The sequence below is a fragment of the Malus sylvestris genome, chromosome 2 (assembly GCF_916048215.2).
Source record: "Malus sylvestris chromosome 2, drMalSylv7.2, whole genome shotgun sequence".
Taxonomy (NCBI): domain Eukaryota; kingdom Viridiplantae; phylum Streptophyta; class Magnoliopsida; order Rosales; family Rosaceae; genus Malus; species Malus sylvestris.
Genome location: NC_062261.1, coordinates 12,451,869 through 12,475,836, shown reverse-complemented (window position 1 = coordinate 12,475,836; position 23,968 = coordinate 12,451,869). Strand labels below are relative to the sequence as shown.

The 23,968-nt window shown below is 36.4% G+C and overlaps 1 protein-coding gene across 1 annotated transcript; it reads left to right on the top strand.

Annotated features, from left to right (window-relative positions):
• LOC126591427 (uncharacterized) lies at positions 1–20,045 on the top strand. Its single transcript, XM_050257108.1, has 36 exons — positions 1–529; positions 646–730; positions 883–3,095; positions 3,676–3,790; positions 3,974–4,834; positions 5,369–5,654; positions 5,734–6,113; positions 6,270–6,396; positions 6,478–6,602; positions 7,241–7,905; positions 8,029–8,143; positions 8,291–8,407; positions 9,162–9,256; positions 9,968–10,125; positions 10,835–10,890; positions 10,987–11,200; positions 11,753–12,172; positions 12,266–12,543; positions 12,712–12,797; positions 12,888–12,974; positions 13,074–13,335; positions 13,478–13,888; positions 13,998–14,094; positions 14,513–14,832; positions 15,789–15,905; positions 16,063–16,230; positions 16,436–16,558; positions 16,650–16,739; positions 16,860–16,966; positions 17,041–17,189; positions 17,553–17,635; positions 17,726–17,821; positions 17,901–18,023; positions 18,676–18,759; positions 19,049–19,192; positions 19,674–20,045. The coding sequence occupies exons 1-36, from the start codon at positions 249–251 to the stop codon at positions 20,001–20,003; spliced, it is 9,468 nt and encodes a 3,155-aa protein (XP_050113065.1). The 5' UTR covers positions 1–248; the 3' UTR covers positions 20,004–20,045.
• The last annotated feature ends 3,923 nt before the right edge of the window (positions 20,046–23,968 follow it).

Sequence of the window (23,968 nt, the reverse complement as noted above, 5' to 3'; positions counted from 1 at the left end):
AAAAAAAAACTTAAGTATCTGAAGAATCCCCAAAAGGCAAAAGCCCAACCGACTATAAGAAAGCAGCTGTCCGATTTTAGTTTCCCGCCGATACGCTCGCACCCTTCGTCTACAATCTTCACTTCACCTTATCGCTCCAATACTTTTCCGTTTGTTTCTCGAGAAAATTCCCAACGGAAAATTCCGATTTCTCTAAACAGAAAAACAACGATTACCCCAATCTCCCACCGTTAGATAACCCAATCACAATGTTCCCGAGCACCGCAGCGCGACGGAGACTGGCTTCTGTGCTGCGGCCATGGCTCCGGGAGGAGCCCGACCTCGATCTCAAATTAGGGGTTATCAATTCCCACGCGGTCGCCAGGAACCTCCGGTTCGACACTGGGGCTCTCAACGAGCTCTTCGACGAATCGGCCGAGTTTTCCTTCTCAGAGGTCACTGTCGAACACTTGAGCGTTCGGTTCTCGAACTGGCTCGTCCCTGCCTTCTCAATCGAATTTCATGGCGTCAATGTGGAACTAGCAGCTCGGTAAGTCACTGCTTCTGCTTTTTCTGTGTTCAATTTTCCTCTTTGTTTAATTTCTTTGCATTATTTGGTTTTTGCAAGCTTGATTTTTTATTTATTTTTGGGTTTTTCTTTGATAGGGAGGAGAAAAATTTAAAGCGAAAACCGAGGGAGGAATATGCAGAAGATGTGAAGAAGAAGAAGCTTTCGGAGATAGATCCCGAGGTAGGCATTGTTGTTGCTAAATGCTAATGTTGAATTTCAAGTTTTTCGTTTGTTAATGTTCTCTCTTTTAGTTGGGTGAAAAGTACTTGTTTTGCTTACTTGATTGGTGATTCCCAAATGTCAAACCCCGGGAGTTTTTGCTTGATTTTCAGGGTAGTGCTTTACATGGTGTTTTTGAAAAGCTTGTGGCCACTTCTACTCCAACAAAAAGTTTTAAAGACACCCTTTGGAATCTCTTACTGAAACACTGTCAGCTTCGAGTGCACGATATCAATGTACAAGTTAAGGTTCCCATCTTAAATGATTCACTTGTTTGTGTGTTCGACGTAAGAGATATCAATGCAGATCCTCAGTATCTTGATCACAGGTGTCTTCTTCGAGGTCTATTTGGTGCACTCTTTCTACCTTTGAAAGAGAGCTCTTTTGTTATAGCAGGCAGTAGTTTTGAGGTGGGGTTCAAGAGAGAAAATCAGCTCAAAAACGTGTTGTTATTGACTGATTTGTGCACTTGCATTAGATTAAATAATTTTCAGCTCGTGGATGTAAATCTTCAATTTCCAGAATTACATTGTACATTTTCTCCGGATGACATTTATTGGTATTCAGCATTGGGTAAATTGTCATCCCAAGAATCTCGATCTGCTAGAAATGGTGTCCAACTATGGAAACTAGCTGCAAGAAGTATGGACAACTTGACTTCAGGTTCTAGGTGGTCGTTGCAAAAATTAGTTGGTCTTGTTTGTTTATGGCTACGTTATGCTAATGCTTACGAGCAGTTATTGTTAGCAATTGGATATTCTGATGATCACTCATTGAAGAGATCAGCTACTAGAATTTCTCAGGACAAGATGTTTTTGGCTTCTGTAAAGAACCAATGCAAGGTGATTTTTGATATAGAGAAACAGTTGCCGGCTGAAGCCATTGTACAGGCATGGAGAATCGCCCGTCATAGAGCAGCATCAAATGCTCAATCTACCAAAGATAGTTTAAAAAAATCCTCCATGATTACTCACTTCAACTTCCCTCTCAAGATCCTTCTGGTACTAGCCTGTACCTGGAGAGTTCTGTGCAAGATATTCCACTTTATCATACACTTGTTAACTTTTAGGAAAGTATTGGACAAAGAGCCAGACAATGCAAATTTGGATATTGTTTCTGGAGGTCTGTGTAAAGATTTTTGCTTCATCGTGATCTTTGGAAATGTTCTAATCACTATTTCTCATATAAATGAAGTTCAAATCTCAGTAAATAAACAATTAGAATCACATATTGGAATCTCTTGTTCAGATTTCCTATCATTTCGTCTTTCAGTTGATTCGCTGTTCTTAAAATATGTAGAAGACATGTGTGAACAGGCTGTACTTATATCATGTGGGCAGTTGAAGGTTAGATCCTCATCTCTTTCGAAAGCTTCTGTTAGAGAAATCATTTCAAATGTGGAAGAACATTGGAAGGAGAGAAATGATGATTTCAAGAATATTTTGTGGGGTGAGCCAGCACAAACTTTTCCCCTTTCAGAAACTTACGAAACTGCTTATGCTGATCATGCGGAAGGTGCTTGTGCCTCATTTTTGAAAACATTTCTTGGAGACATGTGGTTGAACTGGAAAAGATCCAGCAAAAAATTTGAAAAAAGTGAGATTCGGTACTTTGAAAACCCATTCCTTCTCTGTGAAATTAAAAACTGGACATATCCAGACCTCAAAAACTCGGAGTCTGGGTTTTCGAAGTTGTTTTTGACCATGGGAAAGTTGAATCTAGTTTTGGGATGTCCCTCCATACTATCAGTATCTCTGCTCTTAAAGCAAATGCAACATGCTCTATGCTGGACGGAGGACAATGGTCAGTCAGGGGTTCTGCCACATTCTCCAAGAGCTAGTAATGATAGCATTTGCACGCACTATGCTAATAGATTGGAAATGGCATTGCTTAAGACGCTTCCAGAGAAACATGTTCAACTAGGTATATTTGCAGCTGGTCCTCACATCCGTATGTCATTGGGAAAGAGTTTTGATGGTGGCAGCAAAGACATAAATCATCAAGTGAGTCAGGAGGATTTTCACCTTGCATTTGATGTGCACAGCATAGAGGCTGCAGTATGGCCAACCTCACAATTTGATCTGGCATCATTTGTTGCACCCTTAGGAGCTGATGATGTAGAAACAAAGTGCCTCAGGTTGGAGAAGCCTCTTGGAGTTGATAAATTTAAATCAGATAATGGAAAGTATCAATCTCAGGGGTCAGTTTCTCTTGGTTTTTATTTACACGTTGATGGTTTAGATGCTTACCTGATCGACTCAGCAGGAAAAAAACAAAGTGACATTTTAGTTCTGAAGCCAATGACCGTGTGGATGTCATCCTTAAGGTAGGATTTTCTTGCTATGTTTCACTCTATATCTGTTCTCCTGGAGGTTTGATAGCTTAATCTCATGTGCTTTTTTCTCCAATATTTCAGAGAGGTTAAAACGATGGTTGCCTTATAGAAATTTTCAACTTAGTTTTCATTCGATCTATGTTTTCTAAACCCTTCACCCTTCACAGAGAGAGTAAATTCCTATGGTCTTCGTGAACTTCATTTAGGCTTAATATTTTGCTCATTGTTTTTTAAGTGTATTCTTGTCACATTCTTTATTAGGATGACTTCATATTTTCAAGTGCATTGAGAATTTTATTGACTGAGTAAATCTTCATTTGAGTCTGTCCTCTTTTAGTATTCTTTTCACGTTTCCAATTTTTTTGGGAAATGAAAATGCTTTTTTTCTTCTTCTCCTTGTTCCTTTTCTTAGCATGTGATTCTAAAGATCATAAGAAATGAGATGCAAAACAGAACCTTCTCTTCCCCCCATTTACTCCCACCCTTCAAACCCAGAACAGAATACAAGTGCATTGCATATTGACAAAATTATCTGTCTCGTCCTGATAGTAAGAATTATTTTATTGTGCAGGGAGTATGCTCATTCATTTAGCACAAATTTTGTTGCTCTCTCAGCAGCTTTCTATGGGACAGCTGAAGGATTCACTATTTTGTCATATACAGATGAGATTTATGTTTTCCTTCAGGTGATTGTGTTTGTCTTCTGCCTATCCAAAATCAATAACTTTTGTTTCGTTTTTTAGGCATGATGTTATTGTTTATTAATACTTTTAATAAATCATTATGATACAGTTTACCCCTGTTGGTGATCTTAATGCATGGCAATTTGATTTGATACCATTTTTGACTGAGAATATTCTCTCTGACAGGTGCTTGCCAATTTATCTTCTGCAATGTCATATTCATTTAGCAGATTTGCAGCTCTAAGTTACTCGCCTTTCAAGTTTGCAATACAAGAATTTGCTTTTCCTGAATCTGAGAATGTGGAGACAACTGTACATGGAGCTCCCTTCAATTATAGCAGTTTCCTAGTTTCATTTAATGGGTCCTTCAAACTCAAGTCTATCGATATCATTCTTCACAAGTCAAGGATCAGTGGTAATCTGAAGAGTTGTATAGGAACCTCTGATGTTTCAAGTAGCAAAAAGTTAGCTGATCATGACTTGCCTGACTGTGGCATTTGGATATCAATTCACCAAACAACTGCTGATATATCTTCAACAGAAGGAAAAGGGAAAATTATTTCTTATTTATCAGAAATCCAGTCAATAATTTTTAGATATAAGAATCAAAAAGGAGAAAGTATGGATCATTCTGCACGTGGTGATCTACTGCAATCTCTTGATTGCTTATATGAACTCTCACTTTCTAGTTGTGTATTTCATTTATTGCTGCCTCTCTCTCAGAATAACCCATCTTCAGGTGGTGTTAGCAATGCACTTGGTACCTCAACTTCTGTTGGTGAAATAGTGCACGTGGAAAATCTTCCATTCACCACTGATTCTGAAAGCCCAAATGGTCAGAACTGTATCTTTCTTCAGGAGACAGAATTTGCTTCAAATATTCCACCACCTGATGCAAGTCATTGGTTACTGATAAATGTAACATTGGGTTATATTTATATGGGAAGGTACTCGACAAAGAATGTTATGAATGGAGATCAATTACACAAGTTTGTGTCTTCAGTTTATGTTGGTGGTGAATTTCAGACAATCTGTTGCGGAATTCAGGTGATAATTTATTTTCATTTTGTGTGAATTAGAGAGGGATCAATGGTCTTCGTTATACATTTTAGGTTTAAGAATCTTTAATTACAATTTACTTTTTAACTTTGAAGTAAGTTTCAGTTAAGTCCTTGGATGTCTAATTAAAGCAATCAATTTCTCTAATTTTCCAGTAATGGCAATCAGGTAAATAACATTAGAATTGAAATGATGAAGTTTGTTTCCAGTTGTTAATTGAATTATATTGTCATCATTAAAAATGTGAAAGCAACAACATCAGATTATTGTTGGGGACTTTTTTTTGGGTCCCAATACAGATAAAAGCAATTTTGTTCTTGACGGTCTTTGATAAAAGCAATTGTGCTATTTTAATTTTTTTTTTCACGTCTGCATAGCTAGAGATCTTAGAACTTTGTATTGTAATGGTGATCTTTTCTTTGTGGTGGTTATAGATGGTACATATTTACATGCCTTCCATGCATTCAGTTTCTCAATTTAAGTAAGCTTTTCATGTAAGTAACTCATGATGCTACTGGGCAGGGTGGTTTTCTGTTCCTTGAAATAAAAGCTTTGGCTACCTTCATCAACTGTTTTGCTTCATATCGTCTTTGTTTCGCAAATCTTGTATCTGGTTTACGATTGTCTGATGAACACATTGAAGAAGCTGCAGTTTCTGTGGATATGACCAGACAAAATAATCATTGTATCGACGAATATATGCAAGAGGCTCACTGTACATCTCCACATGCCAAGAACACACAAATGGAAGCTTTCATCTTAAATCTATCTCAGTTTTCTTGTGCTCTTGTGATTGAAGATGAAAATGGTATATGCGCTGTTCACCACTGTGTGTCAGATGCACACTTACTACGTATGTAATTTACAAAATGGTTTTATGTTTGCAGGTGGTATGCAGGAAATTGTTCTTGAGGTTGATGTCCAGTTTAAGTTTCAACTGGAAAACATGAGAAGAAAACTTATATTTGATCTTTCTCGCTTGTCAATACTTTCTAGGGTCTTTCAAGAAATTGTGGAAAATGAAATCCAAATTTCTCAATTTTCTGTTAATGGTGCATGTTCTTCAAGAGATCCTGGTCCAGAGGATGAGTATTCTGTACCTAATTCCCTGCCTGAGACCTTCCGTCTAAGTCATATCGTGAAGCATGCAGGTGCTCTCATGTCAGTTGAGATGCCTTTAAGTGATCCTTTGTGCTTGAATGAGGTTTGGGTTGGAAGTGGATCTATTTCAGGTTTCGATATCACAATATCCCTATCTCAAATACAGGTGAGCAAGTCTATACTACTCTGGCTCTTTCTACACGTTTTGAACAAGAGGTTCATGCTACTGTTTCTTTGTTTAGTATTGTTAAACTTGTGATTACCATTAATGTCTTATTTCCAGGTCATGTGCCACTGGGTCTAATCTGCTTTATTTCATTAGGTGCTTTTGTCTATGATGTCATCCTTCTCTGAGGTAACCAAAAAAGAGATGGTTGGTGAATCGGATAGAAGGCACATGTCCAGTGGCGAGGAATTCAAAAACAGTATGGAGACATTGGTTCCGAACGGTATACATCTTCCCCAAATTTATAAGTCCTCTTGCTTGCAGATTTGAAGGCACTTGATCTAACAAATATTCTGTTCTATAGGTGCAATAGTGGTAATTCAAGATGTCCATCAGCACATGTATTTTACCGTTGAGGGGGAGGAGAATAAGTACAGTGTGGCGGGTGCAGTTCATTATTCTCTTGTTGGGGAAAGGGCTCTTTTCAGGGTATGGTACATTTGGTACTACACGGTTCTAGTGGCTAGACCAAAGATTCAAGATGAATACTAGTGTTCCAAATATAAGAAAATGGGTATTTAAATAAATAGTTCTAAGTAGCTTTCTGAGTAGTGATATCATTTTGAAGCTGTTTGTTATTAAAATATTTTGTTTTAAATACTGATATCAAATCACACAAATATTTGGTTGTTCCCGTAAAATAGCACTTTGAGGGGCTAACTTGATATCAAATCACATTTTCGGTTGTTCTCTTAAAATGGTACTTTGAGGAGATAACCTGATAATTTATGTGCATTGACTATCAGAATGGATGTTCTGCTGCATGGCTTTTTGGCCTTTATTTGATTTGAATATTTTGGTTCTTTGTTTGAGTTATGTTGTCAAGATACTCTAATATATACTTTCAGAGGTTGAGGTAGCCATTGTGCTATGTTGGAACAAACAAACCATGTGAATATGAACAACAGAAAATGTATAAGCCTGATAAAGCCATTAAGCTATTGTGTTATGTTTCAGTAATTATGACTTTATTTCGTTTTGTAATCAGTCTGTATGACTCTTTGGTTGTATTAATTGATTTCTCTTCTTACCTTCATTGTGTGCCGTCTCTACGGAAACTCATGTAGGTCAAGTATCAAAATCAAGGGAGATGGAAGTCATCAGTTTCATGGTTCTCCTTGATATCATTGTACGCTAAGAATGGCACAGGGGAGCCATTGCGCTTGAATTACCGTCCAGGATCTGGTTTTGTTGACTTATCTCGCGCTAATGATAATAGGTGGGCACTTTGGAGAGCACTTTCTTGTGAGCCTGAAAATACTGATGGTGACATTGACTGGGAGCCCAACAATCAATTGGTTCAAAAGACATTTTACCTCTTGAACAAGAAGAATGACTCTGCTGTTGCTTTCGTAGATGGGATTCCAGAGTTTGTTCCGAAGCCTGGAAATCCATTCAAGTTGAAAGTGTTCCATAATGTTTCTGTAGCTTGTGACGTAAAGATGGATGGTTACCTTGGGGAGGCATCTGTAACTGGTCCGCAACATGATGCACTCAGGGATGACGGAAAAACTTCTGCAAGAAGTGGAAAGCTTCCTTGCATTGATATTACCTTTGACAATATTTCTTTGACCGTTTTCCATGAACTTGTAGATACAAAAAACATGTTTCCTCTCCTTCGTGGTTGCATTGACAGAACCAAACTTACTGTCCAAATTCTCCCTTCTAAAACCAGGGTGATAAGCACGTCAACTGCACTTCTAGATTACTTTGATGCACAAAGAAACTTATGGTGAGTTTTTATTCTGAATAAAGTTGAACAGATTCTATTAATTTCTAATGGTTGCTTTTACTCTGAAATACATTTTCCTTTGGTTATGTTTCGATACATGTCTCTATTCTTATGTAAATGCAGGAGAGAGCTTCTCCACCCAGTTGAAATATGCATCTTCTATCGTTCTAGCGTCCAGCTTCAGGGATCTGAAGCTGTTTCACGAGTACCTGTTCATATTCACTGCAGAACTAAAGAGGTTAGGTTCTAGTTTTTTGAATGATCTTGTGATATTATCATTTAAGGACCCATCAAATGTAATTAAAACCAGATGAGAAGAAGAAAGCACTCTTTTTCTCATATATATCCTCTATCTTAACGAAGTTTTGTTATTTCCTATTCACAGTTGAATGTATCCCTATCCGAGCTTTCAATGGACATACTTCTCTTTGTAATCGGGAAATTACATTTAGCTGGTCCTTATTCAGTGAAAAGTACTAAGATTTGGGCCAATTGCTGCAAGGTTTGCTACCCTGTTAAGTAATCAATCTATGAAGCATCAAATATTGTACTTACATGGAAAATATTGTGTATGTAGCAAATATTCTCTTGACGTCAATATATTTCCCAGGGATTTTGATATCACAACCTTAATTAACCATGAATCTTTGCATGCATATGCAACCATGCATAGCCAAGTTTCTTTGCCTATCATTTGTCTTGTGAGAGTGAAATTCTAGTTTATCAATATGTTAAAGTAGCCTGTATATTCATTTGTCTAATATTTTTACTACATTCCATGAATTTCCACCTGCCTTTATGGCTGTACCACCAATGAGTTCTAGTGGACCCCAATGGATACTCTTCTGGTGAATTGCTATTAAAGCTCTTCTGCTTTTGTGGATAATCGATCAACCTTATTGTTCATGAGTTTATATAAAATTCTAATTACTAGTGATAAGAAATAGGGTGGGACTGAAATGAATTTAAATATTGATATTGTATTCTCCTACTCAGTATATATAATTTTAGATGTCTAAATAAATCTTTGTTTTACAATTTTTTTTCCGGAACTAGACTTCATAAGTTCATGCAACCTTTGGGGGGGCACCTTTTGAAAACTTATTAATGGAATATGTGCTGCTATTGGTGCCTGGTGCCACATCTAGCTGGTCCTTTATATGTATTTTTGGTTTACATTTCATAGTATAATGTTACCCCCCCCCCCCCCAAAAAAAAAATTTGTGGCTTTTATAATAAATTCTCTACAATGACAGGTGGTGAACCAGTCAGGATTGAACCTTCTATGTCACTTCTTTGACAAGCAAAGTGTAACAGTTTCCAAAAGGCAGTCTGCATCCATTATTTTAAGGTAGCTCATCGTAATACTGAATTTTACAAATCCACATTGTCAAGACAGGGTCAGATGAAATATCTTAACATAACTTTCCATTTTTCGTAATAAAAGTGTACCTTGTTTTGAGCTCTACACGTTATGATGGTATATGTGAAACTTGGCAGTTATGTTAATTAATGTTGCTTTAGCATTCTTAAGGCATGTGAAACTGAACATGCGAATCCTTTTGAACTTGTGAAGTTTGCTTTCAGTATGCTAGACATCAATGTTAAGTTTGCCCTGAAGTCTTGAATGGAGGCAAAGTCAAGTAATAGGCATGCATGCTAAGTAGGTTATCATATGAGCTTGATTACCTTTTAATTAGCACTAAGAAACCGTGTACTTAGGAATTGATTTGAATTGACTCAAGAAATCATTTATTTGACTAGGATATTTCATGGGTTAAGAAATTTTGAACTTTTTCGTTCTGCATTTTCAGAGTAACAGGTTCATTTATCAAAACTTCTATCTCTAGTTGGTAAGTCTTAAAGTTAGCATTGTAGGATCTTTATATGTATTCTCTCTCTTGGTTGGCGGGGAAGGGTTCTATGTGTTTTGGGTTGACGTTATTGAACTGGTTTTCATGCTTTCTCATGCATTTGCTTGAATTTTCTTCAATTTTTATTAATCAAGTTTGCTTTTCTTGTCAAAACGAAAAATGACTGCTCTTAATTATTGCTTAAACAGAAGGTGCTCTGATTTGGAAAACAAACCTTCAGAAATTGCGTCAGTTGCATCAATCCAACTCACTGATCCTAGTAGATCTTTTATGACTAAATCAATTGAGGTCTCTCTTTTAGATGCTCGAGTACTTGCTTCGAGAACACGCATAACATCACTTCAGGGTATGCTCTATTTTCTCTAATAAGTATTGTGACTTTTCCCCTGTTCTTTGAATACAAAGAGCTTTGATTATTATAATCAGCCTATGGGCACAAGTACAACCTCATTCTTTCTGTTTTCTTAGTAAAAGGAATCAAAAATCAAATTCTCTTTTTTCTTTCACTTGTCCAAATGGTTATAGAGTTGGATCCTAAAGTCGAATGAATTGTAAAGGTGGAATTATTCATAGTGGATTGAGGGTGAAGTCAAGTATGCTTTCAAAGTGATCGAAATGTAGGAATGTGAATTTTAAAACAGACAGTTATTTGTCAATGTCATACATGTAGTTGACAAAAAAAAAATGTCATACATGTAGGATATTGATATGCACTCTTGTGCATGCTTTTATTTGACCTGTATGCATTGTATACAGAAATTAGTATGGCTAAGTTTTTAATAGCCAATTCAGCCGAGAAGTACTTTAATAGGCGATTCAGCCGAGAAGTTAGCCAAGGTCAAACTAACTGAACGAGCTAGGAGCATAACTGACCTCCTTTTACTTCTGTTCCAACTAACTAATTTTTCAATGCTACTTTGCTAGTTTCTTTTTTAAATTCAAGTAAGTGTTGAAAAGGATAGAAACAGTTCAATTGAACCGAATAACAAATTATTCAGTTTTAAAGGTCGTCGAGTTTGGATTAATATTTCCATTTTTTTTTTGTTCTTTGACAGATTCAAGAACTTACCCTGGGCCATTTGTTGTTGTTGATGTTTCAAGGAAGTCCGAGGTATTAATATCCATTGCTCTGTTCTGTATATACATAATAGAGGTGCTCTACCATTCAGATTACTTTCATTGTTATTAATTTTCTGTTTGTTTGTAGGATGGGTTGTCAATTGTTATTTCTCCTCTGACAAGAATACATAATGAAACCGGACTGCCTATAAAGCTACGATTTCGACGAGCTCAGCAGAAGGAAGATGAGTTTGCTTCTGAGGTGCTAAATGCGGGTGATACAGTTGATGACTCCATGGCCATGTTTGATGGTATAAATCTGTCTGGTGGAGAAAAAAAGGCACTGATGTCTTTAGCTGTTGGTATGCGTTCTCAACACCATTTTTTTCAATTAAATCATAATCTCAATTTCTATTGACTTCAGTCCATGCGTAATATATCTCTTAACGTGATCAATCAGTTCGGACAACTCATTATTTGTGCATCACTTTAAGGTCATAGGTAGTGTTTTTTTACTGTATGCATCTGTATTGATTTTCATCTCATCTATGGGCATTTGCACAATTCTGTCTACTGTATATATCCTGTAAAGCCTCCCACTAAACTCAGGAAAGTAAAGGATAACCCTGGTAATCGGAATGTGAATTTATCTGGAAACTTAGGCATCTGCGAGGGTGATCACAGCGTTGTTCTGTTATTGCTGTAGAGACGTGTCAAGCCTGATGTCAAGAGAGAGATTTAGTCTGTTTCTAGTTGTTAAAAGTATATATAGACATGTTCACCTACCAAGGGCATAACAATGTTGTCTTGCTTATAAAGAAAAACTAGGACATGCTATCCTTTGTTTCATTTTTCTCATTATCCTGTTTGCTGTTTGCTTATCTTCTGAAACCTTAATGGTGACTGTTATGCAGGTGACTTCTTGTTGTCTTTTAGACCTGAAATTTCAGATGGGTTAATGAATTCCAAGAATCCACTCATAGTGGAATGGTCAGATGATCTTAAAGGTGGAAAGGCAGTCCGTCTCTCTGGAATTTTTGATAGATTAGGTTACAGAGTGCGGAATGCTTTGTTTACTGAATCGGTGAAATGTTCCTTCAGCACTGCATATTGTATCCTTAAATCTGACGGAGCCAGTATTTCCAACATGCATTTTCTAGTTCAGAGTATTGGGAGAAGTGTTCCTGTTGTAGAACCTAATAGGTCTACGGATGGTCTTGAAAATAGCAAATTACCAGTTGCACTGCAAGAGCAAAAGGATATTTATCTTCTTCCTACTGTACGTGTATCCAATTTGTTGCACACCGAGATACATGTTTTCTTAAGTGAATCAGGTAAGCAAAAGGAGTCTGCTAGTATCATCATCAGTTTTGTTTTTGTTTTTTTTATTTGACAGCTTCTAAGTCAAATTGTTTGTCCCATTGCAGATCGATGTTCCACTACTGGGTCTGACAACAACAGAAATCAGTCAACTGTGTCATGTGGTTCGATGGTTGAATTTTATGCGAATCCATCCATAATTTACTTTACCGTTACTTTGACTGCTTATAATACAAGCTGCAAACCAGTGAACAGTAGTGATTGGGTAAAAAAGTTGCTGAAGCAGAAGAGTGATGTCCCTTGTTTAGACATTGATCTGGAATTTGGTGGGGGAAAACATTTTGCTTCCTTAAGATTGTCTCGAGGGAACAGGGGCACGCTAGAGGTTAGTTCTGCTACGGCTTCCAGTTTCTACCATATTCTTCATGTATATCTAGAGTCTAGACAAAAGATGCATAAAGCACATTTTGGATTTTTTTCAAGTTTTGCCAACACATGGCTAATTATTTTAGTTCTATATCTTGTTGGATTTAGTCTCTTTATCCATTTGCAGGCTGCTATTTTCACGTCATATTCCCTGAGAAATGATACAGAGTTTACCCTTTATTTCTTTGCCCCTAATAAGAAGCCTCTTTCTAGGTATTCCTTCTGTCCATTAATATTGAAAAGTATTAAGCACCGCGCCTACTGCCATATCTTGCCTATTTGATAGCCATAAACTATGTACAGGGATGAAGTTGAGAACTATGGTTCTGGCATTCCTCCAGAGGTGGGATTATATTTGCCTCCAAAGTCAATTGGATCATGGTTTTTACGGTGAGAAAAATTATCCTAGGAATTTTTCTTTAGTTGCATGATTTTTACAGGTCTTCATGTTATTGACCCACGGGCATCATATATACCCTCTGTTTCCAGACCCAACAAAGTGTCTCTCAAATTTCTGGAAGATAATGCATCAGAGACACTGATCGACTTGGATGCTTTATCGGGCCTTGCGGAAGTAAGCTTGGAAATGGAGGACGGATCTGGAGTCAAATATATTACAAAGCTTGGGGTTTCCACGGGACCACCTTTGAGTAAAGTGGTTGTTCCATCACAAATAGTAACGATGGTCCCAAGACATGTTGTAGTTAATGAATCAGAAGAAAGTATCCAAGTTCGTCAATGTTATTTACAGGTTTGCTCTCAATGTTATATTTTGGAGGTTCCTTTTCGTTTATTTTAACACATCTTTATTTATTGATTTGTTTTTTATTCTTGCATTTTAGTGTTTATTTTTTTCATTGTGTTCTGACGTTCTTCATTTCTAATTGGAAAAGGATGACTCAGTAGCCATGATCCTCATAAGCAGTAAGGAGAGGGCAGCTCTCCAGCTTCGGGATGGATTGAGCAAGAAGAGAGAATTCGGTTTATTTGAGCATATTATGAGGAAGCACAGAAAAGTTAATGAAGATTCACTAATATATCTCCAGTTTCGGTTGCATGAGTCTGAATTAGGTTGGTCAGGGCCAATATGCATTGCTTCTCTGGGAAGATTTTTCCTCAAATTCAAAAAGCCTTGTATGGACCAAGTGACAGCAGTAGAAAGCAATGTAACAGAATTTGCTGCTGTTCATGTTGTGGAAGAGGGTTCTTCTCTTGTGTTACGCTTCCATAAACCTCCAAACGTCAGTCTACCATATCGAATAGAGAATCGCTTGTGTGATGTATCTGTAACTTACTACCAGAAGGTTCTGCTGTGCTACTTTTCTTTATTTCTCAACTGCTGATTTTTTAGATACGGATTGTGACCATGACTTGTGCGCTAATTTGCACTTTCTGTTACTTGACTTTTTTCAGGATTCATTGGAGCCGGAGATTCTTGGATCTGAAAGTGGTACAGATTATGTCTGGGATGATTCGACTCTCCCTCATAAGTTGGTTGTCAGAATCAATGGTATCCCTTGATCTCTTATTTTGCTGTATAAGTACTTCGAAGTAAATTCCTTCGATTAAAGTAATAATTTTATTCTAAAAATAAATAAAAATAATAATAATAACTTTGATTGGTAGTTTATGTCAACATGGAGATGATAAAGCTTGCAACTTACTTATTAGCACATCTTTGTTACAGTAAAGAGTCCAAAGATCTATCTTCTCATTCATTTCAAGATCTCACATGTTTCTTATATGCTTTGGGTGCTGAATTATGGCATGGAAGTAAGGTTTTTAATAAATCAACACCCATGTGCAATGTGTGCGCAATACTGATAGTACCATTGTAGGGTATCCATAATATATGATCATTTTTCGTCCCTGTCAAGGTTATTGGTAGTTGAATGAGTAGCTTAATGGGCTACTGATTTTTCTTGTAGATAGTCTTCTGCTACGTGAAATTAACTTGGATAAGGTGAGGGCATGGAAGCCTTTCTACAAACCAAGGCAACATAGTGGGTTGGCATCTCATTTACCATTGGGCAAGAGATCTGGAGGCCAGGGAATTGATTTTGGTGAGTTAAATGCCAGGGAGATGGTGAAGGTGGGGTATGAAGTATATGCAGACGGTCCAACTAGAGTTTTAAGATTTTGTGAGATTTCCAGGAGCCACAAGGGCGATAAACCATTTCATTCATGTCAGAAAATTCAACTAAGAGTTCCTCAATTTACAATCCACCTACTTGAACAGGAAAAAAAGGTAAGTGAAAGAGTTATCTTGAACACTTAGGTCACCATACTGTTATCCTGCTTTGTTTTTTGTTATTTTATGCAACCTCCTGCCCAGATCCTTTTATTTTGTCTGCATTTGCACTAAGTTTGGAGAGTTGCTAATTCTCTTTATCACAGGATATTAGATCTCAGGGGTAGGATTCCTGAAGGTTATAGTTTTTATTCGTTGCAGTTGTGTTATAATGAAAATCTGTATTTTGTAATGGGATTCAGACCTCCGTTGTTGTTTGTTGCTCCGTTCATGGTTGGGCTCAACCATTCAACATATAATTTTAATATTTAAATTTCTATTTCACTTGAAACATAAGCTTCTGTGACTGACTTTGTGCTTCAGTTCTTAGTTCTTGTACTTGAACCCATTAACCATTGAAAAATTTAAACCTCACTTACACCTGGAGGAAAAAAAATTGAATGCCTTGATATTGATTTCTTGTGCATGTATGTGTCTAGAGGCTAGGATGCAGTAAGTGTGATTTTATTATTTTTATTTTACTTGACAATGTTCAAGTTGCTTTTATTATTAAGAATTTACTTCAATCATGAGCTTTCATATGAATGACAGTGAATAGCCATTATGAAAATTATTTTTATTTTATTTGACAATTTTCAAGTTGCCTGGGGTCTTGCCGTTTGAGTTTACATCATCGTTTTACGGAGAGGGTATTTATTAATGCTGGCATGGTGTCAGATTTCTATACAATGTTATTCTACTAGGTCGTAACCAGTGCACAAGGCTCCCGTTTTACGCAGGGTCTGGGAGAGGTGAATGTCGGCTAGCCTTACCCCCATTTATGGAGAGGCTGCTCCCAAGTCTCGAACCTGAGACCTACCGCTCATGGGCGAAGGCACTTGCCATCGCACCAAGTGCGACCTCTATACAATGTTATTCTACTGAATACTTTATTTTGTTATTTGATTCTGAAGGATGGAGATGAAACGGGACCTTCAGCTTATACACCAATCGTAGCTGCAAGAATTGGGAATATTAACTTTGATTCTCTCTTTACTTATGAGCAAAAGTTCTGCCAGATCTGTGTACAGGTATTATTATTATATATATGCTTGTTGCCTTACTGAGAGTCAGTGAACTTTACATGTCAGTCGTCTTCTGTTCTTTTCTTGTCGAGGAGTGTCTTAGTACAATGCTTGTTCATTTTCTTTTAAATAGCCTTTTGGTGCATTCTTGAATTTGATGCAGTCACTTAATCTGGAGCACAAGTGGGTGGGAGCTCCTTTTGCGGCAATGCTTCGTAGACATGAGTTAGACTACAATGATTCAAATGACTGTGTACTCAAAATTGTTGTTGTCTTCCTTTCAACTAGCTCCAATGTCGTACAAGTTAAATACTCATCTATTGCTCTGCAGGTAAATCACCACTTAGACCTAATACTTTATGTTAATATGTTTTTCTCCCCTTCTTGTGCCTTTGTATATGTCTTTTCTTTCTTTCCTTTTGTGCTGTTTGCTTATATAAATGTTGGCTTGTGGCCTATAGATTTCATAGTATTGTGTCCACTACTGCATAGGCTGTTGCAGCTTTGAATTTACGACTTGGTCTTGTCTTCCACAGCCAATGGATTTAAATCTTGACGAGGAGACATTGATGAAACTCGTACCATTTTGGAGAACATCTCTTAGTGACTCGAAGAGTGGGCAATATTATTTTGACCATCTTGAGATCCACCCAATAAAGGTTAGATGCCTTTCATTATATTTCCCTATAAATTGTCTTAATTATACTTATAATTGGTCATCTGGGAACTGCGTTTGTATGCCCTTTTTAGATTTATGCAAACTTTCTTCCTGGGGACTCGTATTCAAGTTATAGCTCAGCTGAAGAGACTCTCAGGTCCTTACTGCACAGTGTAGTAAAGGTGACACAAGATGGACCCCTTCTTTTGTTGGACTTTCAATGCTTAGTTCACTCTTTATTTATTTATTTATTTTTTATACAGAATTTCACCATTTATTACCTTATTCTTGTAAATCATTAGGTCCCTGCAATAAAGAATAAGGTTGTAGAGCTCAACGGCGTTATGATCACTCATGCTTTGATAACGATGCGTGAATTAGTTATCAAATGTGCACAACATTATTCATGGTAAGCTTGTCATATAGACTGTCTTATTTGTGATTCTTGTATGTTCATTTCTGAGCACTTATTTGATTATCTAGGTATGGCATGAGGGCTGTCTATATTGCAAAAGGAAGTCCATTGCTTCCACCAGATTTTGTGTCGATTTTTGATGATCTGGCGTCATCCTCTCTTGATGTGTTTTTTGATCCTTCTCGTGGGTTAAAGAATCTCCCAGGTTTGACGTTAGGTATGCTTTTCATACTTTCTTTTTTTCATTCTTCCTCTTTTCCTTCTATTTAACTTTTCCTCATTTCATTGATAATATTTTTTTTTTACAAAAAACTAAAATTTTTCACAAGCAAAATGAAAGAAAAACTGTGGACAAGTACTCCTAAAAAATATACAAACCATGACAATAACCCAGCTTAGTAATTCCAAGTCGTTACCATCTTTTTTATCTTTTCTTTTCCCGTCTGTGTTATCTTGTAATTCCCTATTCATATGGTCAGATCTTTCAGATACCGATGTATGGTCCTGACTGTGAAGTGTCATTCTGTTTTATCTCTCTGACTTGAAATGTGTTTTTTGCTTCTTTGGCTGTATGTGTCAGGCACGTTCAAATTAATCAGTAAATGTATTGACGGCAAAGGGTTCTCGGGGACAAAACGCTATTTTGGTGATCTAGGAAAATCTGTAAGTGATGTTTACTTTTAGTTAAAAATATGTTTGTGAGTTTCGGGACATACCTAACCCATAACTATCAATTTTGTGGTGGCTTTGCAGTTGAGAACAGCTGGGACGAATGTACTCTTTGCTGCAGTCACAGAGATATCAGACTCTGTTTTGAAGGGTGCAGAAGCAAGTGGTTTTAACGGAGTGGTAGGATTATTCTTATAACATTACTAGCTGAATATGTACTGTTGGAACCTTTTACATTTTGACTGTCATGTATTTCAAGGTGACTGGCTTTCACCAAGGAATACTGAAATTGGCTATGGAGCCATCACTACTGGGGACTGCGTTGATGGAAGGTGGCCCAGATAGAAAGATTAAGCTTGACCGGAGTCCTGCGGCTGATGAGGTAATATGCTTTTCATGCTCTTCTGGTAAGACCGTAAGAGTTCTAACAGTATATTTGGGGCACCTTTGTATTTCATTAGAGTTGATAGTGGAAAATTTCTTGCGTGGCAAGCTTTCAGGCTGCATAGCTTCTGTGTTTTAGGGCACAAATTATGACTTGAGCTCACTAACGGACGCTAGGGTGGCAATGCCTATGGCTTAAGTACCTAGTTTGTCATTAAAAATGAGGTTAAGACACAAGCCCTATTTCAATAGAGAGAAGTAGAACAAGTTCAGTTGATTACAATAGAATCACTTTATCAAAATAATATTGTACCTCAAAGTTTGATCAGACTCAATCTGGTAAAGCAGTGAATGGAAAGCGTCCTCCGGTAATGGTAATGATTGATTGCTATTACTTAATGTAAATTGTAATTTAGTGAAATTGCACAAGACTATTCCTTCCCTTGCCCTTGTTTCCGCCTCTTAACAGTGTGGTCTGAAATTAGTAACTTAGTGAAATTGCACAAGACTATGACAAAATATACCACGAACCATTCTTAGAATGAAACATTGAGGCACGTCTTTATTGACTGAATGCCCATGTTGGGGAGTCTTTATTTGTTTGGTCCTTCGAAGATTACTCACTTGTTGATTTTTTTGGATTACTGCAGTTATATATTGAAGGATACTTACAAGCCATGTTGGACACTGTGTATCGACAGGAGTATCTGAGAGTCAGGGTCATTGACAATCAGGTAGTCTTAAAAGAAATTAGAAAGTTTGTCATAGATAAGACTCATTTCGTTTATGTTTTCATTCTTGATTGGAACTTATCGCTCTGGATAGTGACTGAGTTCATACGTTGTATGGAAGAGTTGCATGAAATCTTCATCTGTTAATGATGTCAGTCTGTACGCTTGAAGTCTAACAACAGAAAGCACGTCTAATGGGAAATCTTACATGAATTTTCTTAAATTTAGGCGATGTTTCATTGCCAGAAAATGTTCTGATTGAGATTCTAATAGTTTTTGTGTGTGTGTTTAGGTTTACCTCAAAAACCTACCCCCAAACAGTTCCCTCATAGAGGAGATTATGGATCGGGTGAAGGGGTTTCTTGTGAGCAAGGCATTGCTAAAAGGAGATCCTTCAGCAGCATCTCGCCCGCTGAGTCGTCTTCGAGGTGAAAATGTAAGTGGACCCCCCTTCCTCCACAACCTTTATTTCTTTGATATGATTTTTGCAATTAGTCAGAAAATAAGTGCTTTTGATATGAAACGTACTAACATTGTACTCACACCTTAACCATGTTGTCTTGTTTCTGTAACACAAATGGCTCATGATCCTTATAATTTTTCGACTTTTTATCGTTCCACATGCATTAACTTGAACTAGATAAGTTACATATCTCAGTATCCGGGGATTTAACAGAAGATGTTCCGAGTCTGTAAATTGCATTATTATTTCTTCCCACTTCGATTTTTTTAGTCCATGAAAGAACAATGTGGATATCCTGATATGAACTAAAACCGGTTTTGCTCGTTTCTGTTCTGCATTAGTTTTTCCTTGGCTGTCAATAGTTTTTTGGAAGATAAATATCATGCAGTAACTTCACTTTCTGCATTTCACCCATCAAGCATTACAAGTAACTAAAAGAGAAACTTTACAACAGGAATGGAGGCTCGGACCAACGGTGCTTACGTTGTGCGAGCACCTGTTCGTAAGCTTCGCCATCCGGTTGCTAAGGAAGCAAGCAAACAAGTTCATCTCCAACATCAAGTGGAAATCCGAAGACACCAATCCTAATGCAGTTGTCCCAGCAAGCCAACCACCCAAGTTTGTTGCCGGCCTCAAATGGGGCGTCGGCAAGTTTGTTCTGTCAGGGATTGTAGCATATGTAGACGGTCGGTTGTGTCGCTGTATCCCTAACCCTGTGGCTCGCCGCATCGTCAGCGGCTTTCTGTTGACTTTCCTTGACAACAGTAACAATAACAATCCATGAAAATATCCACGTGGGTTTAAATATAGTTTTTTTTTTACCGAATGGACCATTTATCCGATCTGGTCTTTGTTTTCTTTACGCATAGTTACTATTTTTTTCAAGTATAATCTAAATTAAAGTTGGTCAGAGTGAAACTGCCCTCGGATTATAATCCGAAACAACATTAAAGTTAGTCAGAGTGAAATGGCCCTCGGATTATAATCCGAAACAACCGAAGTCACCCATTGTTTTGTTTCTTTGAGTCGCTTTCGTGTTGCCCGCCATCGTAGGGACATCTTTGAGGAAGCTCCAAATCAGCGTGCAGATATTTGTTTTGAGATGTGGATGAGATAGAAAATTAAAAGAGAAATGCTAAAGGTATTATTCTAAAAGTGGAACTCTCGATGGACTCTATAGATTATCTTAACACTTTATATTTTTGAATGCATTTTTATTCACCATCATTTAATGTGGTGTAGACTCACTACTTTATTTATCACCGTTACATGAGTTTGAATTTTGAGATTTGTGCATATCTACTACACGAATCTCGAAATTCAAACTTATATAATGGTGATAAATAAGATGGTGAGCATACATCACAATAAATGATGATGTGCAAAAATACTCCCTATATTTTTAGCATAATACTTTATAATATTGATACGATAATTAACGTTAAATTATAAAGTGACAAAGTACCAATGAAGAGAATCTCTTTTATTATTTCTTAAGTTAAAAAGGATAATGCAACCCTTTTACAAAACCCTATATTTACAATCACGATATACTCAACGCAATAATTAACTCTGCAATTATAGGGACAGATTTCTGCACATTCATTGTACTCCTGTAGCGTCAACACTTTTATTTTATTTTATTTTTTTTCTTGTGTTTAGATTGAAATTTCTTGATTTAGAACCTATAGGTTTTTTTTTTTTTGAGATAACGTATTGTGAGTTAAGCTAGTTAATTCTGACAGTGTTGTTCATTATCTTAAACTTGAGTCCACATTTTCTTCTAGTAAATTAAAATAATTAAGGATTTTTTTTAATTTGTAAATAAATGTAAAAAATAAATGACAAAAAAGAAGGATAACGCTGTGGGGCCGGCCAACCTGATTAGAAATCAGTCGTCAGGTGTCTGACAAAATCAGCCGACATGGCTGATGGCTGATGGCTGCAGAAACAAACTCCGTGTTATTTTTACAACAAGAAACAGATAAAGGAAAATAAATTACTTTTAATAGTAATTAGGTCATATAACTTTCGCCCACATAATGTCAATTTATAGATAAAGGCCAAAACATAAACATCTTTCCTAAAATTCGTACTCATTTCCCAAACTTTAATCATTGACAATAATTGAAGTCTTAGATAATTGTTTTTCAGACTTCAAAAATCTTATTTATGTACTTTTTTTTTAGTAAAAAAATAGAGTTATTAGATTAAAGAGCCAACTAGATGATTCGGACTTCAAAAATCTTATTTATGTATTTTTTTTGGTAAAAAAAAATTAAGTTATTAGATTAGAAAGTTAAAAAGATTCGAGCTCTCATCGTGGTTTAAAAGCAAAACACTCACCTTTACTAATGTGGAAAGTGCAGTTTTTTTTTAGACGTCGTCTTTTGACGTGACGGAAACAAAATGGTCTAATCTACTACCATCACTCCATCAGTGTTCAAAATTAATGAGATACCACTATTGCATCAATTCACTTTAAACAATAACACTCCACCTTTTGTAAAATAATGCAAAAAATGAAGAAAATAAAAACAATAAAGCAACTGAAATTACACCAAGCAATCACACAATCGTCGACCATTGGGTCAAATGTCCATGGCATTAAAAAAAGGGGTAAATTACAGTTTGACTTTCTGAATTATTAGTTCAGTTGAAACTGATATCCTAAATTATTTTTTTTAGTAAATTAACCCTCTGAATTATTTGAAATAAGCTAATTAACCCTTTGTCATTAGATTTAGTCCACAATTCTGTCAAATTCAAGGGAAAATTAGTCTTTTCATCATCAATTTTTATATGTCACTTATAACTACCAATAAATTATAACATGTGGGCACATAATAATGTATAATAATGTGTAATGACAATATGAAATGGTTTGTTATTCAAACGTTTGGTTTCTTTATGTTTCTTATTATGTTATAAGTATTTTAATTATTCCGTATCCACGTATCATTATTTTATTGGCAATTATAACTGACAAGTAAAAATTGTTGATAAAAAGATTAATTTGCCGTTGAATTTGACGTAATAGTAGATGAAATCTAATGACAAAGGGTTAATTGGCTTATTTTAAATAGTTCAAGAGATTAATTTATCAAAAAAATAATTCAGAGTCATTTTCAACTAGGATAATAATTTAGGGGATTAAACCGTAGTTTATCCTTTTAAAACAAAGGAAACCACAGGCAGCAAAGAACCTTGAAACCCGAAAAACCACTTCCTAGCTAGAACAAAACAACAAAACTGCACTAATACAGTAACTCCAAAAACCACCGATACCACTGTCCTATAAAACAAAGCCCCATAAGCCAGAAGCTAGAAGCCTTCAATTCCTACATCTTTCACAAAACCCTTTTTTTCTCTCCTCTCATGGCTTTCATGATTTCCAAGGCTCAACAGCAACAGCCATCAACTTTCGCAGAAGCTGCTTCTGGTAAGATCAAAGATGGCCATGAAGTTTCTCCTGAGTCACAGAGCTCCATCACAAGCCACGTCTACTTGAAATCACCCACTGCAGCTTCCTTGGACAGAGATGTTGTTCTCAGACGCATTCGCCACCATAAGCACGTGAGCAAGGTTAAAAGTGCTTTTCAAGCTTTCATGGGAAGCAGCAGGAGCTCTCCAGAACCTGGTACTAGTCCTAGGACTCCTACTTCTAACATCCACCATGAGACATGGCTGCACCAGGAGGACTCTTTCTCCTCCCCTTAGGCTTAGTAACATTAAATCTATTGATTTTGTACTTCTATTATTATGTAGTAGATGAGAAGCACTTCTGTATTAAGCAGCTTTTATCATAATCTATTGCATGTAGCTTTTCTAATGCTTTCAACCCATCTCAAAATTTCAATTCTATGATCAAAGGTTTACACATGTTTTGATATGATGTCGAGAAAGGAAACAGATCACTGAGTGACTCCATGGGGACTTGAATGGTGTTTTTACTTTGTGCAAAAATCCAGGGCATAAAAACAAATGATAACTAATGAGAAGGTTTGAAATTTTTGAGCTTAAACGATAAGGACAAAATAAAGAGTAAAGTGAATAGTACTAAATTTGATTTTTTAGTGTAAAAATATAATTTTTCGTTAAAATAAACAGTACTGAAAATTTTTCATTAAAACACTCTAAAAACAAATTGTCTAATCTGATGAGCGAAAAGTGGGGCAAAAAGATTTTACTTTTTATTTTGTTTTTGGTAAATAGGACAAAAGCTTTTTGCTTCCACTTTGCAACCAGTTATATGGACACGATAATTAGATAACGGGGATACGTTTTTAGCAAAATAAAAATTGGTTAGATTAGTGTGCTCGTCTTTTCTATTCAAGTTCGAATTTTTATATGTGAATTTAGCAAAGTTAGTTAGAGCTACTCCTATTAATTTAGAGTAATTTAGCATTTTGAAAAGTAGGTAAGATATAATAATGCCTCCAATAGTATTTCCCAACATTTAATCATATACTCTTCGGATGCTGTTGTTGGCACTCCAAAACAATTATCGTGCGCTCAAATTTTTTGCATTTAAAAAAAAAATGCACTTACAAAAAATGAAAGAGTACAATAATTTTTTAAAATGCTAGTAACATCTCTCTATTCTAAAAAGAGAACCAAACTGGTTCATAGGATCATAAAGTATTAAAACACTGCTCATACCATGGCTATTTTTACCTTTTTTATTTTTATTTTTTAAGTAGGGTGATGAGATTCGAACTTTAGATTTCTTTTAAAATTATTAAATTA

Coding starts and splice junctions, on each gene's coding strand:
- LOC126591427 (XM_050257108.1), top strand. CDS start 249: ATGTTCCCGAGCACCGCAGCGCGACGGAGACTGGCTTCTGTGCTGCGG. Junction 13,889..13,997: donor CTGTAACTTACTACCAGAAG/GTTCTGCTGTGC, acceptor GACTTTTTTCAG/GATTCATTGGAGCCGGAGAT. Junction 16,559..16,649: donor TTGAGATCCACCCAATAAAG/GTTAGATGCCTT, acceptor TGCCCTTTTTAG/ATTTATGCAAACTTTCTTCC.